The sequence below is a fragment of the Dermacentor andersoni genome, chromosome 11 (assembly GCF_023375885.2).
Source record: "Dermacentor andersoni chromosome 11, qqDerAnde1_hic_scaffold, whole genome shotgun sequence".
In the NCBI taxonomy this organism is placed as follows: Eukaryota; Metazoa; Arthropoda; class Arachnida; order Ixodida; family Ixodidae; genus Dermacentor; species Dermacentor andersoni.
This window is the reverse complement of record NC_092824.1, coordinates 61,762,941-61,790,242: the sequence shown is the minus strand read 5'-3', so window position 1 is coordinate 61,790,242 and position 27,302 is coordinate 61,762,941. Positions and strand designations below refer to the sequence as shown.

The following is a 27,302-nucleotide window of genomic DNA, read 5'->3' as shown; positions in this document are numbered from 1 at the left end:
TGGACTAGCCTAGGTAATAGAGTCACGCAGGACAAAGAAAATATTGCTAGCAGATACAAGACGCGCAAACATACGGCCTTGACCACGGCTTGGCGTGGCTTTCTACAGTTATAGAGCACTAAACACTGTCACGTTGTAACGACGGTGAAGATCACAGCCAGCAGCGAAACTGTAAGCAACGAAAGTAATTCTTTAATGGGTGAACCTGTGCCCCCCTCTCCCCCCCTCGCCCGCCAAAAAAAAAAAAGCAATTGATACCCAAAGCACAACGATAGCGGCGAGCACAGTCGGCGAAAGTCGAACTCTGATCTGCAGGTCAGACGCCTCGGCTATTCATACTTGAGTCGTCGAAGGTTCCAGCGTAGTCATTGGTGTTCGCATACCTTCCAGAAAGTACATTACTATTCGCGTGCCGCATGCATTCGGGTTACAACAAGGTTTGGCGACAACACATGCAACAAATAGAATCGGCTACAAGAATCCATAGAGTTTCATACTTATAATTACCACAGAGGGAATTGTGACGCTGCGGTCGTTGACCCACCATGGGAATGATGGGCAGTAGATGGATGTCTGATCTTCGTGCTTGTGGATACAGACGTTCTTGTGGCTTTGTATATTACGCTTTATATGTCTTCACTGTAGTAAACTTTAGAGCAGTTTATACCCTTCAAAGTGCGGCAGACGCTGCAACGCGCTGATTTTTCCTGTTGCCCACTCGTCTATCGTCAAGAGTCCGCTTGCGGCACTACTTGACTTTTGCAGTGCGACACAACTAAGAGCGCGGCTCTGAGCCCCGCCTTCGCTTATGTTTTTTTTTCTTTTTTTTTGCCGCCTCCTCCTTTCCTCTCTCATCGTTTTCACATTACACCCATTTCCCCGTGCAGTGCTGTTGAGGTGTCCTCCTGCGAGAGGCCGTTACGGCACTGCACTTATCTCTTCCTTTCTCCCTAAAATCACTTCACACACACACACACACACACACACACACACACACACACACACACACACACACACACACACACACACACACACACACACACACACACACACACACACACACACACACACACACACACACACACACACACACACACACACACACACACACACACACACACACACACACACACACACACACACACACACACACACACACACACACACACAATCGCTACTAATTGGAACCGCTCGCTTGTTCATTTGGACAAACCGAAACGCGGCCTAATGGTTTCAATATCGCGCTTCTCTGCTAGAGCTCCTGTGTTCGAATCTTGCCGTCGAAAATTTTTAATACTATTTGTTTAAATATTTACTACGCAAGCAGTTTGTTTCAAATGACAAGTTTGCAAATTCGCGAAGCCGTTTGAAGCCAGAAGGAGGAAGTTTAAGCAAATCTATAATTCCCGTGCTGGCTCCACCGTAGTTGGAGTTAAACGGTAATTGGAGCTCCCGTAGAGACTAGCGTCAGAGTTCCCCCTAGTAATTATTGTATGAAACTCTATGCAAGAATCGAGAATGTTCTGTTAAATGCAGGCCCGTCCTGCGCCGAGCGATGAAGTTTAACAATAGGTTGGCCGTTTAGAAGCGGTCACCGGAAAAGTGTATGGACGAGTGCGCTCGTCAATACAAGTTTTAAGGTGAAGTGACAGTATAGAAAGAAGTCGAGTTCTACAGGTGAAGCGTGATCTTCTGGTGAAAAGAGGCTTGATAAGTTAGAAAAGAAGCAGTAAAAATAAACGAGGCTGCGTGGTGACAGGGTCATGAAATAACCGTCCCAATTTATCGTGGTGTCACTACTTTGGTCGGCGCACGCTCCAGGATGGTTAATTGGCTTTCCGGAATAAACGAATGGCATTTTATCACAACCGGGCCATGAAAGTCACCTGAGCAAGCTTCGAGAACACTTAGCAGTGCCACAATGGCTCGAATATTTAAAAAATATATACTGTGAGATTTATGACCTAACACTGGAGTATCAGCGCTGAAGTTTTACAAAATAGAACGTTCAATTTTATTTCTGACTTTCCTATTATTTACTCTGTCATTAATTAACCTATCGCAGATAAGCGACGAAACTGGAGTTTTCAAAGGACGCTTCATCGGTCTTTGCTGATTGGGTCGTTGTCTTTAGTAGAATAGAGCACAATAGCATTCGCGGCTGGCTTTTCTTGACCGGCTGCTCGTATACCTCACTCGGTTCGTACGTTGCCTTCACTTCCACGCGATTCTGTTCACACCATCAGAAGATTAGGCACATGAAACACAGTTACGCAATATTCGTGACAAACAACCTAGTGCAGTATAAATAATGCATCAAGTGAAACCGCACGAGAGCTGCACTGACAAAAATAGCCAACGTGTTTCATCGGTCTCCCAAGTTTCTGCGTGAACTGAACTTTCTTTTTCGTTTCGATATGATGAAACCTGGGACGAGGCAAGGTTTCTCTATTGGTGCAGTTATAAAATGCACTTTCGCCTTTCGCTCTCAACGCTAACAGCCGAAGAAATGAGAAACAGGGTTTTGAAAGGCTTAGCGAAACATTTTTTTTAGGCTTAGCACTCAGAACTGATACGTTTGTATTCAGGGGTCTATGAACGCCCTGCTTCGACAGAAAAGCACCACCGAGTGATGTGAACATAAACATACTTGGACCAAAAGTTGTCCTTGTACGCCGCTGCTCCATTAGCCGTTAGCAAAATGCTCGACGACCCGACAGGCTGTGGTCTGCTTCAAAGGAGTGCGGACTAGGGCTATAGCGAAACAAAGCAACATACCAAGGGGGAAGGAAAAATTTGAAGAGAGAGCGTCAGGTAAAAATTTAAAGCCTAATAGATAAAATATAATTAAGGAAGGATTATGGGAAACATTCCACAATTGCCTTGGCCCTCCATAAGAAAAGCAGAAAAGTACCTATCAAGAAAGGGGACAGGCAAGGATATCTCCATTGTGATCTCTCCAATTGTATTCACTACATGCTTAGAAGTATTCAGATTATTAGACTGAGAAGACTTAGAAGTGAGGATCAACGGCGAATATCACAGGAACTTTCCGTTGGCAGATGACATTGTGCCATTTAGCAACACTGGAGATGAATGGCTACAAATGATTGACGAGAAGAAAGGGGGTTAACCGAGGGGCCCGCTTTTTATTAGTCATAATCATAGGAAGCCGACAAACACTGACACCAAGCACAACACATGGGATATTATTTGTGCATAATAAATGAGATAAAGAAACGATAATTTAATGGAAATGAAAGTGGATGAAAAAACAACTTGCCGCAGGTGGGGACTGATCCCACAGCCTTCACTCGTTCCCAAACTGCGTTCCCCATCCGCGGCAAGTTGTTTTTAACGCGACAGCGCTAAGGAGCTCGTGTCGCAGAAAAGCCGGTGTCGTCGGCGTTGGTGTCAGTGGCGTTGACCGTGAGCGACAAATCCCAGAAGACATTTCATAAATAAAAAAAAAAAACATCTTGCAAGATGCGCTTGGTGGGAATCGCACCAGGGTCTCCGGGGTGTGAGACGGAGACCCTACCACTCAGCCACGAGTTCGATCGCTCACAGCGGGACAAAATCGCCTCTAGTGAATGCGGTGTTGCCTTAGAAACTTGCCGTAGAAAGTTATACTGCGGTGTATATCACCATGTAAATTACAGACGTCGCAGTTTCACGATTAGCGAAGTACGTTTCCGCTACGTTTTTTCTGCGCACGGCGCACACGCAGAGCCATCTTGCGGCAAACACAGAAGACCCCCCTCCTCGCAATGTACGGCGCTGCCCGAACACGTGGCGCGCTACTCGCCCCATGATCGCGTCCACCTTCATGGCGCGTCGGGGCCCGGCTGTTTGGCTCGCGTAGATCGTTTGAGTAGGCGGTGCGAACGGGGTGCGATAACGCTATTGCGTTCCACTCTTGAAGGCGAAGCTTAAGCGTCCTCCAATTTTTTCATCCACTTTCATTTCCATTATTGTATCGTTTCTTTATTTTATTCATTAAGCACAAGTAATTTCACATGCGTTGTCCTTGGTGTGAGTGTTTGTTGGCTTCCGATGATTATGACGCAAATGACTGAGGAATTTAACCAAGAAAGTACAACAGTGCAGTTGAAGATTAATATTCACAAGGAAATGGTAATATTCGATCCCCTGTCAGCCTCTAGAGTCTGTAAAGGAGTGTGTTTATCTAGGTCAGTTACTAACATAGGACCTTGATCACGAGACAAAATTTGCAAAAGAATAAAGAAAGATTAGAGTGCATGCGGCCGGCATTACCAAATCCGGACTGGGAGCTTGCCATTTTCGTTCCAAAGAGAAGTGTACAATCATTGCATTCTAGGTGTGCTAACATATGCGGTAGAAACTTGGAGGTTAACAAAGAAGCTCGAGAGCAAGTTAAGGACCACACAAAGAGCGATGGAACGAAAGATGTTAGGCGACACTTTAAAAGACAGGAAGGGATCAGACACTAGAGGGGGATAGCCGATATTATAGTTGACATTAAGAGAAACAAAATGAGGCGGGACGGGCCACGTAATGCGTATGGTAGATGACCGGTGGCCCATTACAGTTACAGAAGGGGTGCCAAGGGAAGGGAAACACTGTTGAGGACGCCAGAAAGTTGGGTGGGGTGATGAAATCAGGAAATCTGCGGGCGCCAGTTGGAATCAGCTAGCGCAAGAAGGGGGTGATTGGAGATCTCCGGGAGAGGACTTCGTCCTGCATGGAACATAGAAGTAGGCTGGCAATGATGAGAAATACGCCCTCAGAAGGTGATATGCAAGCAGTAAATCCGAGCCGCCGACCGCGCGGGGAGTGTTGGGAGAGTAAGCGCGGAAATCGGGCCGCGAGGGCAGATTCCGACGAGAGCGTATATAATCCAGCACACTTTCGATACAATATAAATCAATGATGTCAAAGGCCTGTCAACCATGTGGTACCTTCCTACAAAGTGTCAACGCGTAGACGAGCCCCGAATAGGGGGCGGGGTCAGAGGAGCTTTCCCATGGGGAGGCTAGTTGCGCCACGTTATGCCGCTTGCCAGAATTTAATTTTCTTAAAGCGCAGCTCTTGGGCGCCCGTTCCTGCGGCGAGCGTCGGCGTAACCGAGCGAACGAGCACATGGAAGGTTGAAAGAACGAACGCAGAGCGCAGCGGCGGAAGAAAGACGGCGATATGCGAAGAGAGCGCGAGGAAGTAAGAGGAGGAGGAGGGTGCAGCGGAACCATGAAGCGGAAAGCGGAGGAGAAAGGTGCGGCGAAAGTGTGAGGAGCGTAGTGCCGCGCAGGACACGGCCACTGCGGCTACGATGGCTACGAGGTGACGCCGGCGTAGTGCGCGTCGTACGGGAGGACTCTCCGTGGCAGCTCTGCGAATCGCGCCCACGCGTCTTCCCACGCGCTGCCTCCTGCGATCTCCCATTTGGCGAGACAGTCACGCCACACCTCGCTTCGTTTTAAACGTGCCGCACGAGGGAGATTTTTCCACGCCAGCCTATATATCGCGAAATGAAAGCACGAATAAAGCTGCGCTCAAATATCGCATTAGGAAGTGTAATCATCGGTGAATATTTTGCTTTTCCTTCCTCTTCGGTAACAGTTCACGTAGGCCACAAATGCAAGGCAGTCCGCTCATGCCTTCCGTGAGGCCCACCCTTGCACTATTACTCAGTTTTGTAATATGGTCATTACACAAGGTGTATGACGTGAAGGCGTTCGTGGCTTCGGGCAATTTCAGCGGTTCGATCTCCGAGATCGGCCGGCGCGATCACTGTAGACCTCTTCTTCTACTCATTTGGAAAAGGTACCGGCCTTGTCATGCTCTTGTATGCATGAGAATGCCAAAACGCTGCTGTTTAGAATTGGCAACTTTCTTGGGGGACCAAGACATCGCGTAGACGTGTCTGGCTATATAAGCGTTCCGTCTGTCTCAGTGGTTGATTCTTTAATAAGACAACCTGCCAAATGGTAATGTTTCTTTCTCAATACATAAAAGCATGTTTTAAAACTGTGCTGAATAGCGCTATTTCATCACATTTAGCCATTGTATAGGTTAATTGGAAGAGAAACTACGAGGTCGGCGTACACTGTGCGTCAGGTTTTGTCAACTGGTTTCATTTCCTTCTCTTACATGCGTGTGTTGTCAGCAAACAATAATGATGGCTATATCACGCGTTAACCGACTTAATATGGTGATTGTATTGTAAAAAAAAACATTATTTGTGCGCGAATTCGGGTTTTAAACCATGCTGGACGCAAGCATGTAGCACCCCCATTGGCACAGTGCGGTTTGGTGCTTGGAATGAGCAAATGGATGCTTCGCATTAACTTTGTGTAAAACTCTACGCGCGCAGGTAGGACACCGCTCGACCTTGGAGACCCATTCGCCATGTCGCGAAACGCTCAAGTCGCTTCGCCCATCGCAGCTCGTGTTCTCACTCGTCGTAGTACAGCGCCAGGAATCCACCGCCGAGCCCGACCAGGTGCGGTGCCGCGACACCCATGCAGAGAAGTGTGGAGACAGCGGCGTCAGCGATGTTGCCGCCACTCGAGAACACATCCCTGGGCGAAAACAAACGTCGAAGCATCAGCAATACGTGAAATTGAATGAGTGATTCACGCAGCGCGGCGTCCCGAAGCAACACAGGGGGCTACGATGGGCGCAAAAATGGAGGGCTCCAGTTTCAGTTTTTTTTTTTTTTCCCGCCAAGCGCTCTTCAAAAAGGGTTTCTAAGCATAGATTTTTGAATTCATATTGTAGTCACGTTCGCTTAAAGCGAACCTAATAAAAGAAGGTTTGCCGCAGCATTTTTTTTTTTTTGCCTAGTCGGAGCCAAGGTGAAACGCGAGGCTGTCCAAGGTCACTGAGTTTGTCGCCTATGCGCGCGCGCCGCCTCGTGTCCGATCGGTGGCCGCTATTGGCCCAAGCGTCGCGCCACATGGATGCGCGCGCTCTCCCAGGTGCGCGCTTGCACGCCGCTACTAGCTTGGCACCTCCTCTCGTTGCTCCTTTACTGAAGCATTATTGTGCAACAGAAAAGACATGGACGTAAGAGAAGAACACACACCAAGCGCGAGTTTTCAACTTGTTTGCTTCAACTGTCAACTTGTTTTCAACAATGTTTGCCTGGAAACGAAATTTTCAATGACAAAGTAAAAGTTACTTTGCGTACACTGCGTTCGAATAGACGTCTTCGTGTTTTTATCTTAGCTGCTAATTCATGATTTTTGTTTCTTATGTCGGGTTTAATCGAGGCTTCACTCTGGAAGTCAGTTAGGAGGTACCCAAATCGACATAACGACTGTCGTGTCTGAGCATTTTGGCTAAACGAAATTTTAAATTTTACTCTGGGTGACGTCCAAAGCAGTGGTGTTCCTCATGGCCAGAGTCTCAACATAGAGAAATGCAATATTACGCTTAGCCTCCCCCACACACAAGCAGGCACGAACGTTTGCAATGCACGACCCTGGAGAGGGGCCCGTGAATGCGCTAGTAAAAATGCGTATATTCTTCTACACCCTATAAGGAATGTGCGTTGCTCTAACGCTTGTTTGTCTGGGACGCACATTCAGAGACGGGCTACTCAAGCGGGACGTAGTGCAGCTAAGGACATCAACTATAAGTTTTGGTTCTTAGTTGAAAGGAAGCAGACAGAAACGAATTGTTAACAAAGACAAGTAAATTGATAAGGAATTTCTGCAAGAAAGAGCGACACATGCAGAAACAAGGTGTAAGTGGAAAACATGGGGCGACATATATCTCGTCAGAGCCGACAGTGTTTTGTACCACAAGTCCAATCCAGAACAATTCGTCAGGGCAGTGGGGCCACGACTTCTAGGCAGCGATGGCCCCATACGTCAGCCATCTCAGGGATGAACCGCCTCTCTTGTATTCACTCAGACCAACCGAAGAGTCTGAATGAGCACGGCTGAACATAATTTTGGTGAGAGCCAGAGTGAGACCCACCTCAGCTCAACTTTGGTGAGCTAGTGCCCAAGTAAGACCCAGCTGAGCAGAATTTTGGGCAGTTTGAGCCCGAGTGAGACCCAGTTGAGCGTAATTTTGGTGAATCTGAGCCTGAGTGAGACCTAGCTGAGCACAATTTTGGCACGTCTGAGCCCGAACGAGGGCCAGCTGAGTTTGTTGGTGAGTCTGAGCCCAAGTGAGACCCAGCTGAGCAGAATTTTGGTGAGTCCGAGCCTGAGTGAGACTCATCTGAGCAGAATTTTGGTGCGCCTGAACCAGAGTGAGACCCATCTGAGCTAAATTTTGGTGCGCCTGAACCAGAGTGAGACTTTGCTGAGCAGAATTTTGGTGAGTACAAGCCAGAGAGAGAGAGCCGCCTGAGCAGGATGTTGGTGTTCTTGAACCAGGGTGAGACTCAGCTGAGCAGAATTTTGGTGAGTCTGAGCCTCAGTGAGACCTAGCTGAGCACTGTTTTTGGTGAGTCTGAGCCCGAGTGAGACCCAGCTAAGCAGAATTTTAGCGAGTCCGAGCCCGAGTGACACCCGTCTGAGTAGAATTTTGGTGCGCCTGAACCAGAGTGAGACTCATCTGAGCAGAGTTCGGTGAATCTGAGATTGAGTGAGACATACCTGAGCACAATTTTGGTCACTCTGAGCCCGAATGAGACCCAGCTGAGCAGAATTTTGGTGAGTCCGAGCCCATGTGATACCCATCCGAGCAGAATTTGGGTGAGTCTGAGCCCAAATGAGACCCAGCTGAGTAGAATTTTGGTGAGTCAGAGGCTGACTGATCTCTATCAAAAATATCATTCGTTAGCGAATCTGAGTGGGTTCCATTTATATTGTCTCATCCAATCACCACACCCTGGGTTCTTGAATGGACCAATGGCACACCAATCACAAAGTGTGCACGAGGAACGTTGCGTGAGTTGCCCCCCGGTCATTAAAACTTTTCACATCATCCATGGCCGTATTTTTGAGCACAAGTGTGGGCGCCTTTCCGTAAATAAAACATACGAATAAATAACAATGGAGAGGGCTACCAACTAGTAGCAATTGTGCGCGCCACAAGCTCATACGCAAACACAAAAAGGTACAGTAAAGCACCGCCAAGCTCGTAAAATGTGTCAGCAGGATGAGAGAGGGGCTATCACTAGCTCCCCAAACTGGCACACAAACCGTGAGACAAGCGGGGAGACCTATGACATTGTAGAGAGACGCCAGCCGCACGCATCTCGCGTCTGAACAGCGTTCATTCAACCGTTTCCCACGCTACATCGTTTCCTTGCGCCAAAACCGTTGGCCTCTCCAAATCAGTTCCCACTGTTGTCACGCTTGTCAAGATGGCCAGGGCGACAGTAAAGAGTAGTGACCACCGCGTGCACGTTGTCAATGTGCACGAGAATCACACATCGCCCGCGTCGGTGCCAGAAGCAGGCACAATTCCTCGGCTTTAGTCGTCCAGGAAACAGCGCTAAAGACGCGCGTGTGCTCGGCCCCGATTGTCATGCGTTTCGGCGACAGCATTTCTCGCTATGAAGCGTGCCGCATCGCGCTTTGGAACCTTTCACTGGTCCGCGTACACCTCCGCCCATGCATGGAGCAAGCTGGCCCGCTGCACACAATCTCATCTCACAGACCTTTTCGTTTGTGAATGCATTGACCGGCCTCCTTTGCTATAGTACAGTGTCCAGCATACTGTGTCCATAGTACTGCATAGCAATAGTACTGTGTCCAACTCCGCGTCACGGTCAGACACAATCGTAAAGGCAATCCGGGCCACGTAGCCAAGCACAAGCCACTGAGAACCAACCATCCAGTTCTCATTTATAAGTACTCGCCTCTAACAAAACAATCGACCAAGGACAAACGACCCGGCTGCACTCGATATTTCTCCACGGCGATTGCGTATGGCGCACCCACCAAGTGAAAAAAAAAAGCGAAAGAAAACAAAAAGCAACACTGGAGCTTGACAAAGCTAAAAGTAAGGCCGCCCAGTGTTCTTTTGCAGTAGACGCACCGCACCCAATTTTCGAAATTTCAGACTGTGAAAGTACTACTGAGCTTGTACGGTTCTTGCTTCCATTGACCGTTTACACAATCCCGTCTCGCATTTTTCTTTATTGCAAAATTTGTGGCAGCTGTATGGAGCACGAGCCGTGCCATGAACAAGTAAACAAATCGTTATAGCTCGTTCCGTTGGATCACTGAAGCGTGACCTGGTGACCTGGTGACCTGGTGTACTGGTGACCTGGTTTTTCTGGTGACCTGAGCGACACGCTGGAAGGGCGCGATGCCTTAGAATCACTCAAGAAAGTGCTTAAAGAGACCCAACATGAACTGCGATGTAATGTCATCAATGTTTTCTGTCAGCATTCCCCAGACGATGTTGCGCACGTTTTCTCCTTTCACACAGCGCAAAGCATTCGTTGTTTAATAGAGGGTGTGTTCCATTTGTAGACGGCGGAAGAAAGGCCAGTCCGATTTGATGGCGAGGAAGAAAGCCTCGATCCAAGGTTTTGGAATACACTGGAAATACGTCTCTGTACCTTCACGCCACTTCAGGCAGCCAAAGAAGAAAAAAAAAGACGCTACGAAAAACAGATTCACTTACGCTCTATTTTATTTTCCGCATGCTATCTCAAGAAAAACTCAATAGGTCCAATTATTTAAGTACGAAAGAAAGCTGCACTATTCCTCCTTGGAGCTGGCGAACTTTCCGCTGAAGTTGCAAGCCGCCACCTTGCGTGTGCATTGTCAAGTAAACCACGCCTATAATAGTGAATAAGGATGTGAAATGATTTATTACTAACATTCTTGCACCTAAAAAGGGTGTACGGGTGGTGGGCTATAGACAAATTGGCACCCTTGCTTGCTTTTAAGGGTGTAAATTATTTTATTGTACCAGCGATGTGCGCTGCATCGTTTTTCACGGCGATACCGTCCTCACGAAGTTGTTTTCTTTGCCGGCTTCTGCAGAAATCGAACAAAGCTTAAGAGGAAGCTTTCGCCCGGAGTGAGGTCTAGTTTTTCCCTAATATAACAAGTGCAAATCGTGGAAATGCTCTTGTGAGACAATCGTTGTACAAATTTTAATGAAGTGTGCTGGATTTTAGGGAAAGATATAAATTCTAGAAACTCATGGAAGCAGAATCTTTCTGGGACCTTAAACCCGTTCTTTTGTTTTCTCTAGGTTGCCTAAACTTGGCAAGATACACAAAGATAGAAGCACGACTTTCGGGAAGCGATATCGCAGTTTGGTAGTCTGCATCTGTAAGTGCATCTCGATTTCAGAAATTTTATGTATGAATTTACAGCGCACGCGAAGTTGTTAGAACAGTTTACGTGGGCTTTGCAAGAAGTCCTGCTACAGTATTGCACTACATTTCAGTGCGGTGTGTAACGAATGAGTTTCGCTTGTTTTAGGTGTATTATTATGCGCAGACTACTGGATCGTGATAGTTTTATTACGGAGTTTTGCAGTTGTAAACTTGATACTTGGGTTTGTCTCTTCGTTTAGCATTTCGCGAGCATGACATGTGTTTTTCGGAGCCTTAATGCAGTATATTGAACATGTACACTTCTGTAGATGTCGAATCTAAAATTGTCTTTCTCCTTTAAATTCAGCAAACTTCATCAAAATCGGTACAGTGGGGGACGACAAAGAAAGAAAAAAAAAACAATTTCTCTGTTCCCCCATGCTGAAAGAGGGGGCTTCCCGAACGGGAAGCTCCTCTCTCTCACGAAGTATCGGAACGAGATCAACTACTCTCAGCTTCCTTTATATATCCGCAGGCCGTCGTCTGACCCCCTCCCCCTGCGCGAAACGCACCTTACCACCGACGAACACTCGTGGACGTCGGACACCGTCGCCCACCCGGCAAACTCGTATTCCTCCGGTCTCAGCTTTTTAAAAAGGGCCACGGCCACAGTATTGGCAGCCGCAGCCACCGCCACGCCAGAAATCAGAAAGATGCAGCAACAGCAACAGCAGAAGCCGCCGCACAGGTATATGCCGGTGTTCCTGCTTAGGGCCGGCTTGGCGATCTGGGGGCCTGCCGGCCCTCCTTGCGGTACGCGAGCAGCCACTTGGTTGATGCTGAAAAAAAAATTTTACAAACGACGTCGCACAGCTCCAGTAAGATATGCTTGTAAAACGTAACGAAAAAAAAAGACAACGAAAGAAAACGAGAACGATAATTTCACTATAGCGAATTTCTTCAACTGAAAGAAGAACAATATTTGATTGGCATTCATCTTATTTCCTTTCTTTCTGTTAACGCTGAAAGACGAAGGTTTGATTGATTCAAACACACTGGTCTCCGTGTAGGCTGCGATGGAAAAAATAGTTATCAATACAACGATATAAATGGGAATTGCTCGCTGTTTTGTTATCATTTATTACCATATGCCTGTAGCTTCGCGACAAACGTAAATTTTAGGAAGACAAACTTCATATGCGCGAGCCAATAAGTCTTAACTTGTGGAAAAAAAATGCAACTGTTTACTGGGACAGTCGTACCAATCAGAGTATGGCTATATAATATGGTAGTAGAGCTGACGTTTGGTTGTGCTGCATAGAGGAAAGTGTATTGTATCCGGCTCCGTTGCATTGCCGAAAAGAAGAAACCAATGTCCCAAATGAAAATGAATGGACCGATAGTTACGGTAAAGGTAGAAATTGTTCACCACTTTAATGTTTGTTTTTCACGGTGTATCCTCGAATCCCAGTGATTCTTCATGTAACTGCACAGTGTACCAAATGTTCGATGTAAATGTTGTATCGCATGCAGGCGTACTCTCTATGGTCTTAAACCTAAGAACCCAAATACTCAAGTGGGCCTGACGATATCTCTAACTTGTTTATCTGTAGTTATACTAAGTTCCTTGTTACAATACTCTGTGCTTCATTATTGTTTGAATTACCGAGTGATTGGAGGACAGCCCGAATTGCACAATTCATCAAAAGGGAGACCGTCTACTTGCTGAAAATTACAGTCCTATTTCTTTAATGTCATCATGCTACAAACTCATCGAACATATCACCGCAAAAAGCATAACCGAATACTCAGAAAAGCATTCCATTTTAACTAACTTTCAGCACGGGTTCAGAAGAGGGTATTGACTGTCACACAGCTGGTCACTGTGCTTCGTTCCTTTGCATGAACTCTTGACAAGAACGGACAGATACTTAATTTTCCTTTACTTCTGTAAGGCATTCGATACGCTCCCGGATGATAAATTAATTCTAAAACTTGAAAATGAGGAATTCCTCAGATGTTTATCTCTTGAGTTTCTGTTTGTCTAATCGGAAGCAATTCGGTGAGATAAATGGCGAAAATCCGGGCAGCCTTTCGGTCACCTCAGGTGTTCCCCAGGGCAGTGTCCTCGGTCCTCTTCTTTTTGTTCCATATAATAATGATATTGTTAACATGGTTGAAGGTTGTGTACATATTCGATTACTTGCCGGTGATTGTGTGCTTTTTTTAAAATATTGTTTCTACCCATATACACTAGTTTATGTTGTAGTATAAACAATATTCTTGCATGGTTCAGGTGTTGGGGAACGACACTGAATAAATATAAAAGCTTACTACTGCAAATGACAAAAAATTATCCCTGCTTTATACCTATAATTTAGATTCATCACCCTTTTGATGAAGTCATTAGCTATAAATACCTAGGAGTGACCCTTAACAACACACTATCACGGAACGATCACTTAACATTTGCGCTTCAGTCTTCATAAAACTGCGCCTTTTGAGACACAAACTTAAGAAAGCCCCTTCTAACGTTAAAATGTTACGCTACCTCTCCCTAATTAGACCTAAGCTCAAATATGCATGCATAGTTTGGGATCCACACACAAGAACTAGTATCAATAGCCTTGAGAGACTTCAGAGAAAAGCGGTCAGATTTCTATGGAAAAAATTTTACAAAATCTTATTCCTCCATCGAACTTGTGGATATTAACAACATTGAACCACTCTGGCTTAGAAGAAAGAAACAGAGTCTTGAATTCCATAAATTGCTTCACACCAACAATTTATCCCTTGATCCATCTGACTATTTATCGCAGTTATCAACTAGAACTACACGCCACAGCAAACGTGATGCATTAACCCCTTACTTTGCAAGAACGAAGAGATGCAAGATTTCTTTTTTTCCTCGAGCTATTAGCAATTGCTACTGTATAATTGAATCCACATCCTACTCTTGTTTTTTATGGTTGTTTGTTTCGTCAATCTTATTTTCACTGCATGTACCATATGTCGCCCTCCCTGCTTTTGACCACGTGTCCGCAGCATTTAATAAACAAATAAAATAAATGAATATAAAAAAGCAAAAAGACAAGTTTACGTTCTCTATTTTTTTTAATTTCACTTCTCTTCTGTCGTCGTAATGGGGAGGCCGCGTACAGTCCGGATTCCCAAGAAGCAACCCGTCTACGTGCTCAAGCAGCTTCGCTGGCCATCCATCTTCACAGAGTGGAATGGCTCATGATTTTTCAGACAACCCACGTTTTCTTGTTGGTTTCCACAGCCACACCAAGTCATCAGGGTCACATATGAAGTATCGGCGGTGGCGGTTGCCGGCGGTCGTAACGTGCCTTCGAGCGGTCTTGTGAAAAAATAGCTGTGAAATTATCGTGGCCTGAAAATGGGGTGATAGTTTCTGGTGTATAACGAGGCGGACAAGCATAACTAAAGAAAGAAAGGACTGTAGCCCGAAGGTTCGCAAGGCGAGGTATTAAATACGTGTGCAATAAAAGGACTCACTGTGTCCCACAGGGCTAAGCAAAGATACTTTGCATTTGTATCATGATACGATACAAGATACTCGGGTAAAAGGTGTTTTAGTGACAAATACAAGATACTACCGCAATTATTGCATCCTATACGTTACTTTCCATTTGTATCTTAAAACGCTTCGACACATTCGCAAATTTCTTATTATAGGTGTATGCAAATGTGTGAAAGCCACTAGAGGCATGTCAACGCCAATCTTGAATTCTTCGGATTTCGTAACAAAGCACCGCACAAAAGAAACTTCGACAATGACACTATAGGGACATAAGAATTTGCGAGAAAGGCGCCTCACACATACGGCGTACGCAGCACATTACGGCGGTTACAAGCGAGTCTCATGGTACCGATGCAACTAAAAACGAAAACAAAAAATATCAACAGAACGAAAGGGTGGCTGCTCGCACACTTTCGCGCGCTTGTTTTTGTCGAGACGGCGCGAGCACCACCATGTGACTGCTCCACCAAGGCACGGGCAGACCTGATCCCCTGCCCTCGCTGGAGGGTTCTGGCGGAAAGATAAAAGAATGTCACTGCCTTTAGTTTTAGTCAGGTGTCTTAGTGGCAGCAGTACCAGCTTGAGAAGCGGACTTCAGGCAACGTTTATAGTTTCTCACGGTACCTTAGCAGTACCTTCCATCTTAAGATGCACGATACATTCTTTCATTATGGGAAATACAGATACTGATACACGTCTTAGTAGACGTATCATGATGCAGTTACAAGATACCCAAAGATTATCTACGATAGTATCTAAGATACATGTATCTTCGATACTGCCCAGCACTGTGCAACAGTCCTAGTTCTGATGAGCAAAACCAGAACAGTCTGAAAGCAGAAGCCAACATTGGCTCCTGCTTTCACCTTGTTCTCGTTTTGCTCATCGTCCTGAATTTCCATCTCCCACCTTCCCCGTGTTGTCCCAGCTCTTGTGACCTGACGCGACGTACATGGACAGCATGTTCGCAAGAGTTATGTGTGGTGCGTTCCGCAAGGCCATCTGTTTGTGGATAATACGGGATGGAATGTAGAAAACTTGAAGCACACAGACGAAGCATCTCTTCGATCACGTCTGCAGCAGACTGCCGCCCACGATCGCTGGTGATGACTCTGGGAAGTCCCTGTCGGAGTATGACGAAACGCAACAGAATACACACTTCGGCACTAGTAGCCGATGGCATAGCACCTGTCTCACAGTAGCACGTCAAATGATCGGCACACACTATATTCCAGCGATTCCCACCAGATGACCGCGGCAAAGGACCGAGAAGGCCGTTGCCGACTCGCTCAAAAGGAGTGCTCGGGGGTGGAACGTAATGTAGTGGACCAAGAAAAACACACCTCGGACGCTTGTGACGTTTATCGGTTGGAGCAGGACGCGTACTGGTCGATCGTCTGATGCATTTCAGGCCAGCAGAACCTTTCTTGAACGCGGTAGAGCGTTGGCATAGATCCCAAATGACCAGATGTTGGATCGTCGTGCATAGCGCGCAAGATGGAAGCACCGAGACTCCCCGAGACCATCAGACGATACTGTAGGGCCTGTCGTGGAAAAGTTCTTTTAAATGCGAAGGATTTCTCGGCGAACATTTGACACTTTGACAATATCCATCTATATAACCGCCTACGTCTTGGAGCTCTCATGGTCGTTTCGTTAAGTCGGTATTATTACGATATTATTGGGAGACACTCGAGAGACGAGCCGCCGCGAGAACGATGACGAAGTGGGTCTGTGCCCTTGGCTCGAGCGAATGTCGGCCTGGTGCTCTGGCTCCAGGCCAGTGTAAATAGCCCGTAAATAGCCTCTTCCGTCTGTGTCTTTCTACATGTAACATTCTGGTGGAGGTGAGCGATCCCTGTCCTCGCCACGGAACTCCGGAGTGGTCGGTATATCGAGCTTGTCACCATGCCTCCCGGTAACGAGATCCCCTCTGCAACGGCTTCGGCTTGTACGACTGCTCCAATCGTCCCGGTTGCCCAACATCGCGACCCTGGTGTGTTCTCTGGCCTGGAGGGACAGGATGTTGACGAATGGATCAATCTATATGAACATGCCAGCGCTGATAACAGATGGGACACAACCATTATGCTCGCCAATGTCATTTTTATCTCGGCGGCATCCCACGCGTGTGGCACCAGACGCATGACGGCGAGATAACCAGTTAGGACAGTTTCAAAGAAAAGCTACGGGTACTGTTCGGCGACCCCATTGGCCGCAAGGTTGCCGCGAGAAAGGCCCTTGCGTCTCGTGTTCAGACATCTATAGCCCCGCACGTTTCATACATACTCGACGTCTTGGCTCTATGCTGCAAAGCTGACGATGCTGTGGCTGAAGCCTATAAAGTGTCACATGTTCTAAAAGGCATCGCCAACGACGCTTTCAATTTGCTTGTTTTCAGCAACGTCTCAACAATCGACGCCATCATTAAAGAATGTCGTCGCCTTGAACAAGCTAAAAGCCGCCGTATCACACAACAAATCACGCGGCTACCCAACACTGCTGCTACGTCGACATGTGAGGGTCGACCACGTCAGGCCACCACCTGTGACGACGTCACCCGTATTGTTCGCCACGAGCTTGAGTCCGCCTGTTCACCAGCTTTCACCGCGACGCCTCCCGATACGCCAGTAACCACGATTGCGATGATTCAGGCCGTAGTCAGACAGGAATTTGAGAACATTGGTCTGAACTCGGTGTGTTCAACATCTCAACCCAGCGTTCCCCAGTTCTCTACCGGTCCTCCTTGTCCCCGGCAGTCCTTTTCTGCCATTTCTCGCCGCAACCCGTCCGGATGGCGTACCCCTGATGACCGGCCGATGTGCTTCCACTGCTGTTTCATCGGCCACGTCGCTCGTCACTGCCGCAACTGATGGCCACCACCTCCTCAGACATACGCCGCACGCTTCGACCCTGATGACCCTGCAGAATTGCGTACAGATGCCAGCGGTCATGGCGTAGGCGCCGTCTTAGCCCAGCGTCAGCGTGGCCAGGATCGCATTATTGCTTATGCGAGCCGCCTCCTAGCACCATCGGAGCGCAACTATTTCATTATGGAACGAGAATGCCTTGCTGTTCTCTGGGCGGTTGCGAAGTTCCGTCCTTACCTTTACGGTCGCCCTTTTCCGTAGTCACTGACCATCATGCTCTCTGCTGGCTCTCATCGCTAAGAGATCCTACAGGCCGGCTTGGTCGATGGGCTTTGAGGCTACACGAACTTTTATATTCCGTGGTCTACACGTCTGGCTGCCTGCACCAAGACGCTAACAGCTTGTCGCGTTACCCTGTTGACGACCCTGACTCCTCCAATATTACCAGTGCTGCTTGCGTATTCTCTGTATCACAGCTGCTTCATTTCGCCGACGAGCAACGTCGTGACGCCTCCATCAGGGCACTCATCGACCGTTTTGAACACTCTCCGGCCGACGCAACACTACGCCTCTTCGTCCTCCGCGACGGTACTCTGTACCGTCGTAACCTTCATTCGGACGGATCTGAGTTCCTACTTGTCATACCTAAACACCTCCGCTCAACCGTTCTAGAAGAGCTTCACGACGCACCAACGGCAGGACACCTCGGCGTATCTCGAACCTATGACCGTGTACGTCACCGTTCTTTCTGGCTGGGCCTTGCCCGTTCCGGACGACGTTACGTCGCCGCTTGTGAAATTCGCCAACGACGCAAGAAGCCTTCCCAGCTCCCTTCTGGTTACCTGCAGCCGCTCGACATCCCTGCCATGCCTTTCCATCGTGTTGGCTTAGACCTTCTTGGCCCATTTCCGGAATCTACCTCAGGAAACAAGTGGGTTGCAGTCGCGGCTGACTACGCGACCCGCTACGCCGTAACCCGCGCTCTTCCGATCAGTTGCGCAACTGATGTTGCGGACTTCCTTCTACATATCATTTTGTTGCATGGTGCTCCGTGTCAATTGCTAACAGACCGTGGCCATATGTTTTTGGCCAAAGTCATTGACGACATCATGCGGGCCTGCTCCATACACCATAAATTTACCACCTCCCACCACCCTCAAACAAACGGCCTCACTGAGCGTTTGAACCGCACCCTTACAGACATGCTATCCCAATACGTTTCAGACGGCCACCGTGACTAGGACCTGGCTCTGCCTTACATTACCTTTGCGTACACCTCTTCCCGTCTCGAAACTGCTGGCTTTTCCCCGTGTTACCTCTTGTATGGCCGAGAACCAACGCTACTACTAGACACTGTGCTTCCGTCCACCACAGCTTCTACTAGCGCTTATGCCTGTGATGTAATCGCCCGTGCGGACCATATGCTCGTCAACTTGCGCGCGTTTGTCTACAAGTGTCTCAAGACAAACAGAAGCAACGCTACGACCTCCGTCACCGTGATGTCCGTTTTGTGCCCGGCACCCTCGTGTTGGTCGTTGTAAGAAACTGATTTCCTGTTATACAGGCCCATATCGCGCGCTATGCCAAGTGACCGATGTCATCTATGAAATTGTTCTAGCCACCCGCCCTACGTCCTCCGCTGTGACAACCAGTGACATTGTCCACGTCACCCGACTCAAGCCCTACAATCGAAGCGCCTTGTGTATTTAACAGCACCGTGACGGCGCTTTTGCCGCCGGGGGTAGTATTACGATATTATCGGGAGATACTCAAGAGACAAGCCGCCGCAAGAACGACGGCGAAGTGGGTATGCGCTCTTGCCGCGAGCGAATGTCGGCCTGGCACTCTGGATCCAGGCCAGTGTAAATAGCTTGTAAATAGCCTCTTCCGTCTGTGCCTTTCTACACGTATGTACCAAAATTGATATAGTAAGATAAGAGCGTATTACGAACATAAATGATCGGTCATGACAGGAATGTCATGACATGTGTGTCATGTAGGTGATGAAACAGCCACCTACGTCTTGGTGCTCTCGAGTCGTTTTGTTAGCTTGGTAGGAACCAAAATTGGCATAGCATGACAAGATCATATGATGAACATAAATAATCGGTATCATGACATGTGTGTCATGTAGGTCATGAAAGAACTGCCTATGTCTTGGTGCTCTCATGGTCGTTTAGTTAACTTGGTATGTACCGCAATTGGCCCAGTATGACAAGAGCGTATGACGAACATTCATAGCATACCCGAGAAACTCTATGAGGCTTGGTGACGATTTGTCTCAGCCCCGTTACAAAGGGGACGCCAATAAATCATCACCATTGTCATCGTCATCGTTATCATCATCATCATCATCATCACCATCATCGGGACTGCGGTGGTCCGGCCGTGCGGGGGAAAGAAAACAAGAACCGGAAGCTGGCCTTCGCGCATTTGTGTCCGCGCCGGCGCTTTTGCATTACCTCTCTACAATGCCTGAGTAAAGCTTGCCGTGTCACTTTGTGTGGACATTCAATAAACACAAATTCCTGTTTCGACTCCTTATGCACTCACACAAAGCTTCGCTGCATATAGATTCCACATCGTTGGATCTGCTGCATTCCTTGTTTGTTTGCTTGTGCAGGCTCTGCCATGTAGGCCCTACGGTGCTGCGCCTAAACAAGAAAATTCCTGAACATCGTGTTCCGACTACTAGTAGAGCACCCTGTTTACAAGAAAAATGAGACTTGTCATTTTAACTATTGAAAGAACTGACGGGTGTATGCCGGCCGTGTAGCAACTCATATTGAGCGCGATGGTAAGTGAGGAGACGGTTACGTTCACCATGCACACGGATACGCTGGCTTCGCCACCTGAGTTGGAGTATATAAGCAAGCAATAAACAGTCTTCTCACTTTCGCAACGTGCAACTCGCTAATAAGGGCTTACTTGAAAAGAGGTTACGAACTTCACCTGGCTTCGTGGCTGAGCAAGACGCATAACCTAACGGATACATTTACGAGGGCTCTGTCGGCGATAACATCGCGATATTTGCACGTAGCAGCAGCGGCATATTGGCTTGTAATGGTGACCCGCGGCCACTAAGCGAGTCTAAGCAGAAAACGATATGAAAGGCACCGTGCGTGTGTGTCAGTTCTGCTGATACTATCACGACCGTAACTTGAATGAAACCACATTGGATTTAAGCAGAGTTCGAGCTTAAAAGAAAAGTTTGCCGAAGTTCCCGAGTCCCTGTGGTGTGCCTTCACTAATTTTAGGGCAATGTGCTTCCAGTCGACGAACTGTAATGTGTAAGCTAAGGATGTTAGCCTGTTGGCAGGACTGATGTCACGTATACGATGGCGGCTGAAGCATGCCACGACACAGGCCGAAATATGCCCGTAATTGAAGCTCATCAACACAGAGCAGATATGAAGGGATTGCGCAGGTAAGCAAAATTACAGAACATAATTTTTCTCGGTGACGTACTGACTGCAAAGTTTACATGAACAGTTTACAGCTTTTCATTTCAGTTTTATATTAGCAAGTACAATTTTACAAAGAACCATCGTAAAAATTGGACGGCTTGTCAGCCCTTACCATGGCACTGGCACTACTTACTGTTGTAAATTTTAATGCAACGAAGAGCAAATAAATACCCCGTGAATTTCAGCAGGGGATAAGCGGTGATCGGTAGCACGCGCATACGGCTCTGGCATGAGCGCGTCAGCACGCGCGCGCACACGCACACACACGCACACGCACACGCACGCGCACGCGCACGCACACACACACACACACACACACACACACACACGCACACGCACGCGCACGCGCACGCGCGCACACACACACACACACACACACACACACACACACACACACACACACACACACACACACACACACACACACACACACACACACACACACACGCTAAGCCGCTACGTCACATCGGCGAGAGCAGCATAACGCCTTTGGCAAGTGAAGAATCCGTTACTTGTGCTGGCAACACTTTCCAAATAAACAAAGATGGCTATGACATCCAAGTTCACGGCGGCTCGGCTCTTTCACTTGAAATGCATTATGTAAGCGCGCAAACGACAACGGACGAAGAAGGAAACACACAGGTCAAGCGCGGAATTTTTCCACACACAGAAATGAAGGAAGAACAGGGCTCATTGAACCAGAAAGTAGCATATTAAACAGGCAGACGCTGGCTAGTGGGTAGTCGATATAGGAATGCATTATGTAACCGCGCAAAGGACAACGGACAACGGACGTGTCTCGCCCGTTTCCGTTTGCGCGGTTACATAATGCTTTCCAATATCGACCACCAACTATCCCGCCTTTCCCTGTTAAGTGAGCTTCTTTCCCTTGAGGCTGCGCTTACGCGTTTCTCGTTGGTGGCGTCGAATCGAGGTGTTTCGCCGAAGTTGAAAGGATATTTGTTGCCGATTACCTTATTTTGATCGGTCTCGAGGAATTCAGCGACGAATCCGGGGAAATCATTGCACTGCGTGTGCCAGCGTTCGGCCTGCCCAGCGTGCGGCCTGCCCAGCGAGCCGCACAGTTTATTCTTCTTTAAAGACAAAGAGCATTTAAAGTGAGGCGGAGATTAAAAACAGGCAGGTCTTTGTGCGTAACGGGCCTCCCAAAGATGCAAACACTTGGTCGCGGTGTTACTGCACTGGTACAGGCAGGATAGTCGACTGTTTCCGACCTTCATAGGCAACTAACATAGGTATATCACATACAGCCTCCTACAATATATAGTCAGTAACGTCTGTCTTGCTTTCAGAAGCTATGTGCGGATATTGTTCACTGGTATAACGATGCTAAATACAGTAAAGTTATCCTGCGAGTGTGCATTTAGATAAAAGCAAACAAGAGTTCCGTTTGTGAGTCGGGGCCGCAAATTTTCATTTTACAGTTAGCTTATACTCGTGATAATTGGTCGTCGGCGACCAATGACTGGTGCTTGCAATAGGCAGTCGAGGTAGGGCCCGGGCTTGCTAACACAGCAGACACCCAAAGCTCGTAGAAATTCTCAAACCCTAGTGAAACGCGAGAAGAGAATGCCATGCAATAGGACCGAGTTGAGTTTCTTCCAAGAGGTTTCCAAAATCCAGCGAGGATTTCTTTTTTTTTTGGAGGGGGGGGGGGGGCAAGGTCACTTGTATTAGTCTAAATGCACGACTTGTAAACCAACTGAACCAGTTGCGACTGAATTTAGATGTGTGCAGAGTGTCGGAAAGGCAACTATCGCCGCCGTGCACAAATCGAATGCTCCAAAGCTGGAACGTCTGCTGTTTGCTGTTGCTTCTAAATTTCTTGCGAGCAAATAAACTGGCAACTCAACGCATTGAAATGAGCAAACAGCACCTTCTGCTTGCGCCGCTAAAGTGTAAGCATGCTATGAAAACGATATGTCGCCTCATTGCATAGCATATGTCACGATCAACTTCAGACCTTCCAAAGCTGTTATCATTCCTGCTACCGGGCCTGCAGACAAAGTACATTAGCGATAACATCCCTGCTGCTTAAAGCATTAGCAAGATTAATGCTGGGGCGGAAAGCTATAAACGATCAAAACCAAATGAAGCTTAAGCGTACATCACTATAATTTATTAAAGCACTTGCCTAAGCACACTCCACCATTTGAAACGTCTGGAAGATGTTTAATTAAGTAAAAGGAAGCCAACCAATGGGCTGCTTGCCAGGAAGAAAGAAGTCCCGGGTGAAATGTTTCGAACAAGCCGGTATAGCATCAGTCGTCACCTTTTCCCAATGCGAAGTTTCTTATTCAAGTCCCTCCCCGATGTCCGTCATCTGCTTACTTCCCGAAAAGATGAAATCATACACTACTCTCTTTCCACCGCGACGACACCCATTATGGTACACAAGAAAAGTGTTTCGACATCCCTATTTTTTTTTTAATTTACGGGCTTGCGCACGGGGGCATCGCGACGATTAGAGAACTACGAGGCATTCAGCGCGTGCTGTGACACGAGGCCGTCTTTCGCTTCAAACTTGCACCTGGATCGGCTGTTTCTTGGCGCGGCCGCTAGGGGGCGAGCATTTTCTTGGAGTCGCCAAGAGTTCGACGCACTGGCGCAGTCAACGTAACCAGACGTGCGCAACGCCGAGGTGGCTTTCGCTCCACCTGCGCGTCAGTCGCGCCGAGTGCGCCGGCCCACAATGCATTGCGCGAAGAGCAGAAAAAAAAAAAACAAGGAGCGCACGCCGCTTCGCCGACGGTCTCAGACAGCCATAGAGCTTACCACATTACCTAGAAAGAAATCTGGCGCTGCTGCGCTGTGATATGCATGGGAATGCCGGTATATTGTGACTTCGGATTGGAATCGTTCTCGGAGAGCCAGGCAAGCACGGTTCCGTCTGTCACAATGATTGATGTTCTGCTAAGACAGCACGTAAAAAGCTATTTTAGCTCTAATATTACACAAAAACATGTTTTCTTTAACTATGAGAACTTGTTATTGCATGTACAATTATATGATACGTAAAAGTATCAGCGGGCCGCTAAAGTTGGAGGACAAAGGACAAGATTCGCACTCGCTTTGAAACAGTTTGTCGTCTCGTCTTGCTTTTCTTCGCTTGGTCATGCATTGTAGGTGAGTAAAGATGTAATATGCGTGAATGGAAACCTTCTATGAAGATTTTACTTTGAGTACGCGTTATTTATGTAGCCATATCCACGTTTCAGACGAAGTCTCTTACAACACCAGCCAACACAAGCCTCGCAGACACATCTACTGTCATTCCCATGATGGCACGGTGCCCCTTATAAGAAATTCCCATAGACGGTGGCGCCAGATTTCCCTCTAGGTGTTATAGTGAGAAACTCTATGCAGACAGCCATTCGAAACCCGCCGTCGTTGCTCAGTGGCAATGGTGTTGGGCTGCTAAGCACGAGGCCGCGGGATCGAATCCCGGCCTCGGCGGCAGCATTTCGATGGCGGCGAAATGCGAAAACACCCGTGTACTTAGGTTTAGGTGCACGTTAAAGAACCCCAGGTGGTCGAAATTTCCGGAGTCCTCCACTACGGCGTGCCTCATAATCAGAAAGTGGGTTGGCACGTAAAACCACATAATTTAATTAACAGACATTCCAAGCGGCGCGCGGATGGGGGATCGCTCTGCGAATGCTCCGAAGCAAGCAGCAGGCGGCCCGCGCATCGTAGAGGGAATGGCATTTCGGCTGGCGCGGAGCAAGCATGACTGGCCGCAAGCGACGCCCGCTCGCACGCCGAAAATGTGGAACAATAAACGCGTCTTTAGAGACACCGACAGACAGTCGGTCGGTCATCAAGAAGCGCGTAACTGTCCCAAACAGTGCCGATCGGAGTGAAAATATCCGATCTCAATCAAGACATTCGATCCTGATCGGGCTCGATCATGACCGAAAGCCCTCCCTGAGACCCCCGTATGGTTAGCGTGTCTTGGACAAGGCTTGCGAAGGACACATTCGCTTACTTTTCACCCATCGTCGCTGCCTTCCGCGATGTCGTAGATGTAGAGCCTGGATGCGATGTCTTCGACCAGAGCTCGGCTAGGCGAGTCCCTTTTCTTCTTCTCGAGCCGCCGGCACCCGACACGCTGAGCGCGTTCTCGCTGCTTGCACCATGCTGCTGCTTACCCACTACGAGGGATTGGCCAAGAAGCCTATGGTCAGAGAGAGGAAGGGGAGATAAAACTTGAAAAGGTAAGCCCAGGTAAGGCGGCAACTCTACAGGTAAAGCGAGGCCAACTCTCCAAGTGTGGGATAGCATATACCTCGAATGTGATGTCTCGACAGCTGCATGCGCGTTCGTCACGGGTGTCCTTGCTGGACACGGGTGTCGTTCAGTTGTCAAGGCGACTTTTCTAATTGCGCAGTATCTTTTTTTGCGATTGTGCGCACTCTGTGACGCGATCGCGTAGGCTTTACACACCTCGAGCATGGTGTTGAATATCTCCGATGCGGGTGAAGTCGGCCTGAAACCTTACAAAGAAATCCGTGACCGATGGTAGGATGAAACGTCTGTGTTCCAGCGCAGGAGCCCCAATGCTCTAACCATCCGCCGCAGCAGCTTAGCGGCCACGGCATGGCACTCCTGAGCTCGACGTCACGGATTGGGCGCCGGCAGCTGCGGTCGCATTTCGATGGAGGCAAAATGCAGTAAGCGCTCGTGTACGGACATTTACGTGCGCGGTGAAGAAGCCGACAAGGGTGAAAGATCCTGTGGAGTGCCTCACTACGGCGTGCGCACGGCCATGATAGATCGCATTTGGGGCACACGTAAAAGTTCAGAATTGTTTTTTGGTAGCGATACCCTGGCATTCGTGCTTGAACGGCTCCACCAGACCACGGAGGCCAAAGGTAAATAAACAAAGAAAGAAAGTAGATCGGTGTGGTGATGTGGGCTTGTTGGTAGCCACATCGAATTGGGATTAGGGTTGCCAAGTCTCTAGTGGTCGAAGTCGGTACAGGGGACGTGGTGGAAACGTTGAGTCGCGACTGTACCACTAATTTTTGGGCCATTGACAACCCTAATTGGGATTACCTGTAGCGCAACAAGAGGGGCGGGGCGAGGGAGGGGGAGTATTCTGCAAGAGTCCACTTAGTGGACTGTCCATTTCGGCCGCTGCTAATTGGATGTAGCTATACGAGCGAGGAGGAGACAAACCACCCTAGCCAATCAGGAACGGCCGAAATGGACAGTCCACTAAGTGGACTCCTACAGAATACCCCCACGGGACGTGGGGAAAAGCGGTATGTGTCTTTCTTTCATTGTAGTGTTCAGGCCCTGGAGTTCCACCACATTTAATCCCAGTTCGACCCACAGATCCCGCGTACAGACTCGGAAACCAATGCTACACGGAGCGTTTTTCCAGTTAGCCGTCTATCCGGCAACGTTTATTTATTTATTTATTTATTTATTTATTTATTTATTTATTTATTTATTTATTTATTTATTTATTTATTTTGTAATGGGTGTACTGAACAGTTCCGAGGGTAATATCTGTTCGTAGCCGAGAAGGCAGGTGACGCAGAGCAGGAACAGCTGGTTGCCCGATCAGCTTACACTCGTGCTATGAACTGGCGATCCGGCTGGCCCACTGGTTGCACAGCAGGCATGGAAGAGACGATCTGGCTGGCCTTGCTTTTGTGCTCTTCTTCTTCATTACAATTACCCCCGTTGCAAAAGCGGAGCCATCCTGGCGACTTACGACGTGGAGACGAGTGAGTCATAGAATTGTTTCAGGCGGCGAACGTGAACAACATCCCGTCCACGGCGGCACTTGTCGGATGTCGATGTAAGCGGCTCTATGACATAGTTGACCGGAGAGGTGCGTTCGACGATGCGGCATGGTCCATCATACTGCGAGAGAAGTTTTGTCGAAAGTCCAGGCGTGGTAGAAGGCACGGACAACAAGACAAGTGTGCCGGGAGCGAAGTTCGGATTCGTAGCGTTGCCATCACGATTGGCTTTTTTGTCGTTGTTGGTCGGCGGAGGTGAACTTTCGGGCTAATTGATGGCATTCCTCGGCGTATCGGGCGACGGCTGAAACGGGAGCACACTCTGACATGGATGGATGAGATAGTTCAAGTTGCTGAGGAGTTCTATAGAGATTTATACAGTACGAGTGGCACCCACGATGATAATGGAAGAGAGAA

General features: G+C 48.1%; 1 protein-coding gene across 3 annotated transcripts in view; it reads right to left on the bottom strand.

Moving 5' to 3' along the window:
• Positions 1–27,302, bottom strand: part of LOC126518217 (scoloptoxin SSD14-like) — a 92,521-nt gene that overhangs the window by 30,894 nt on the left and 34,325 nt on the right. For 2 of the 3 annotated variants that reach the window (XM_072285147.1, XM_055064769.2), the window contains 2 exons: positions 11,800–12,066; positions 6,441–6,563 (listed from right to left, as the gene is read on the bottom strand). In XM_072285147.1, the coding sequence (XP_072141248.1) occupies positions 6,441–6,505 (65 nt within the window). In that variant the 5' untranslated portion in view covers positions 6,506–6,563; positions 11,800–12,066. Of the gene's footprint in view, positions 1–6,440; positions 7,062–11,799; positions 12,067–27,302 lie in introns of those variants that run through there. The other variant, XM_055064768.2, reaches the window with a different exon arrangement.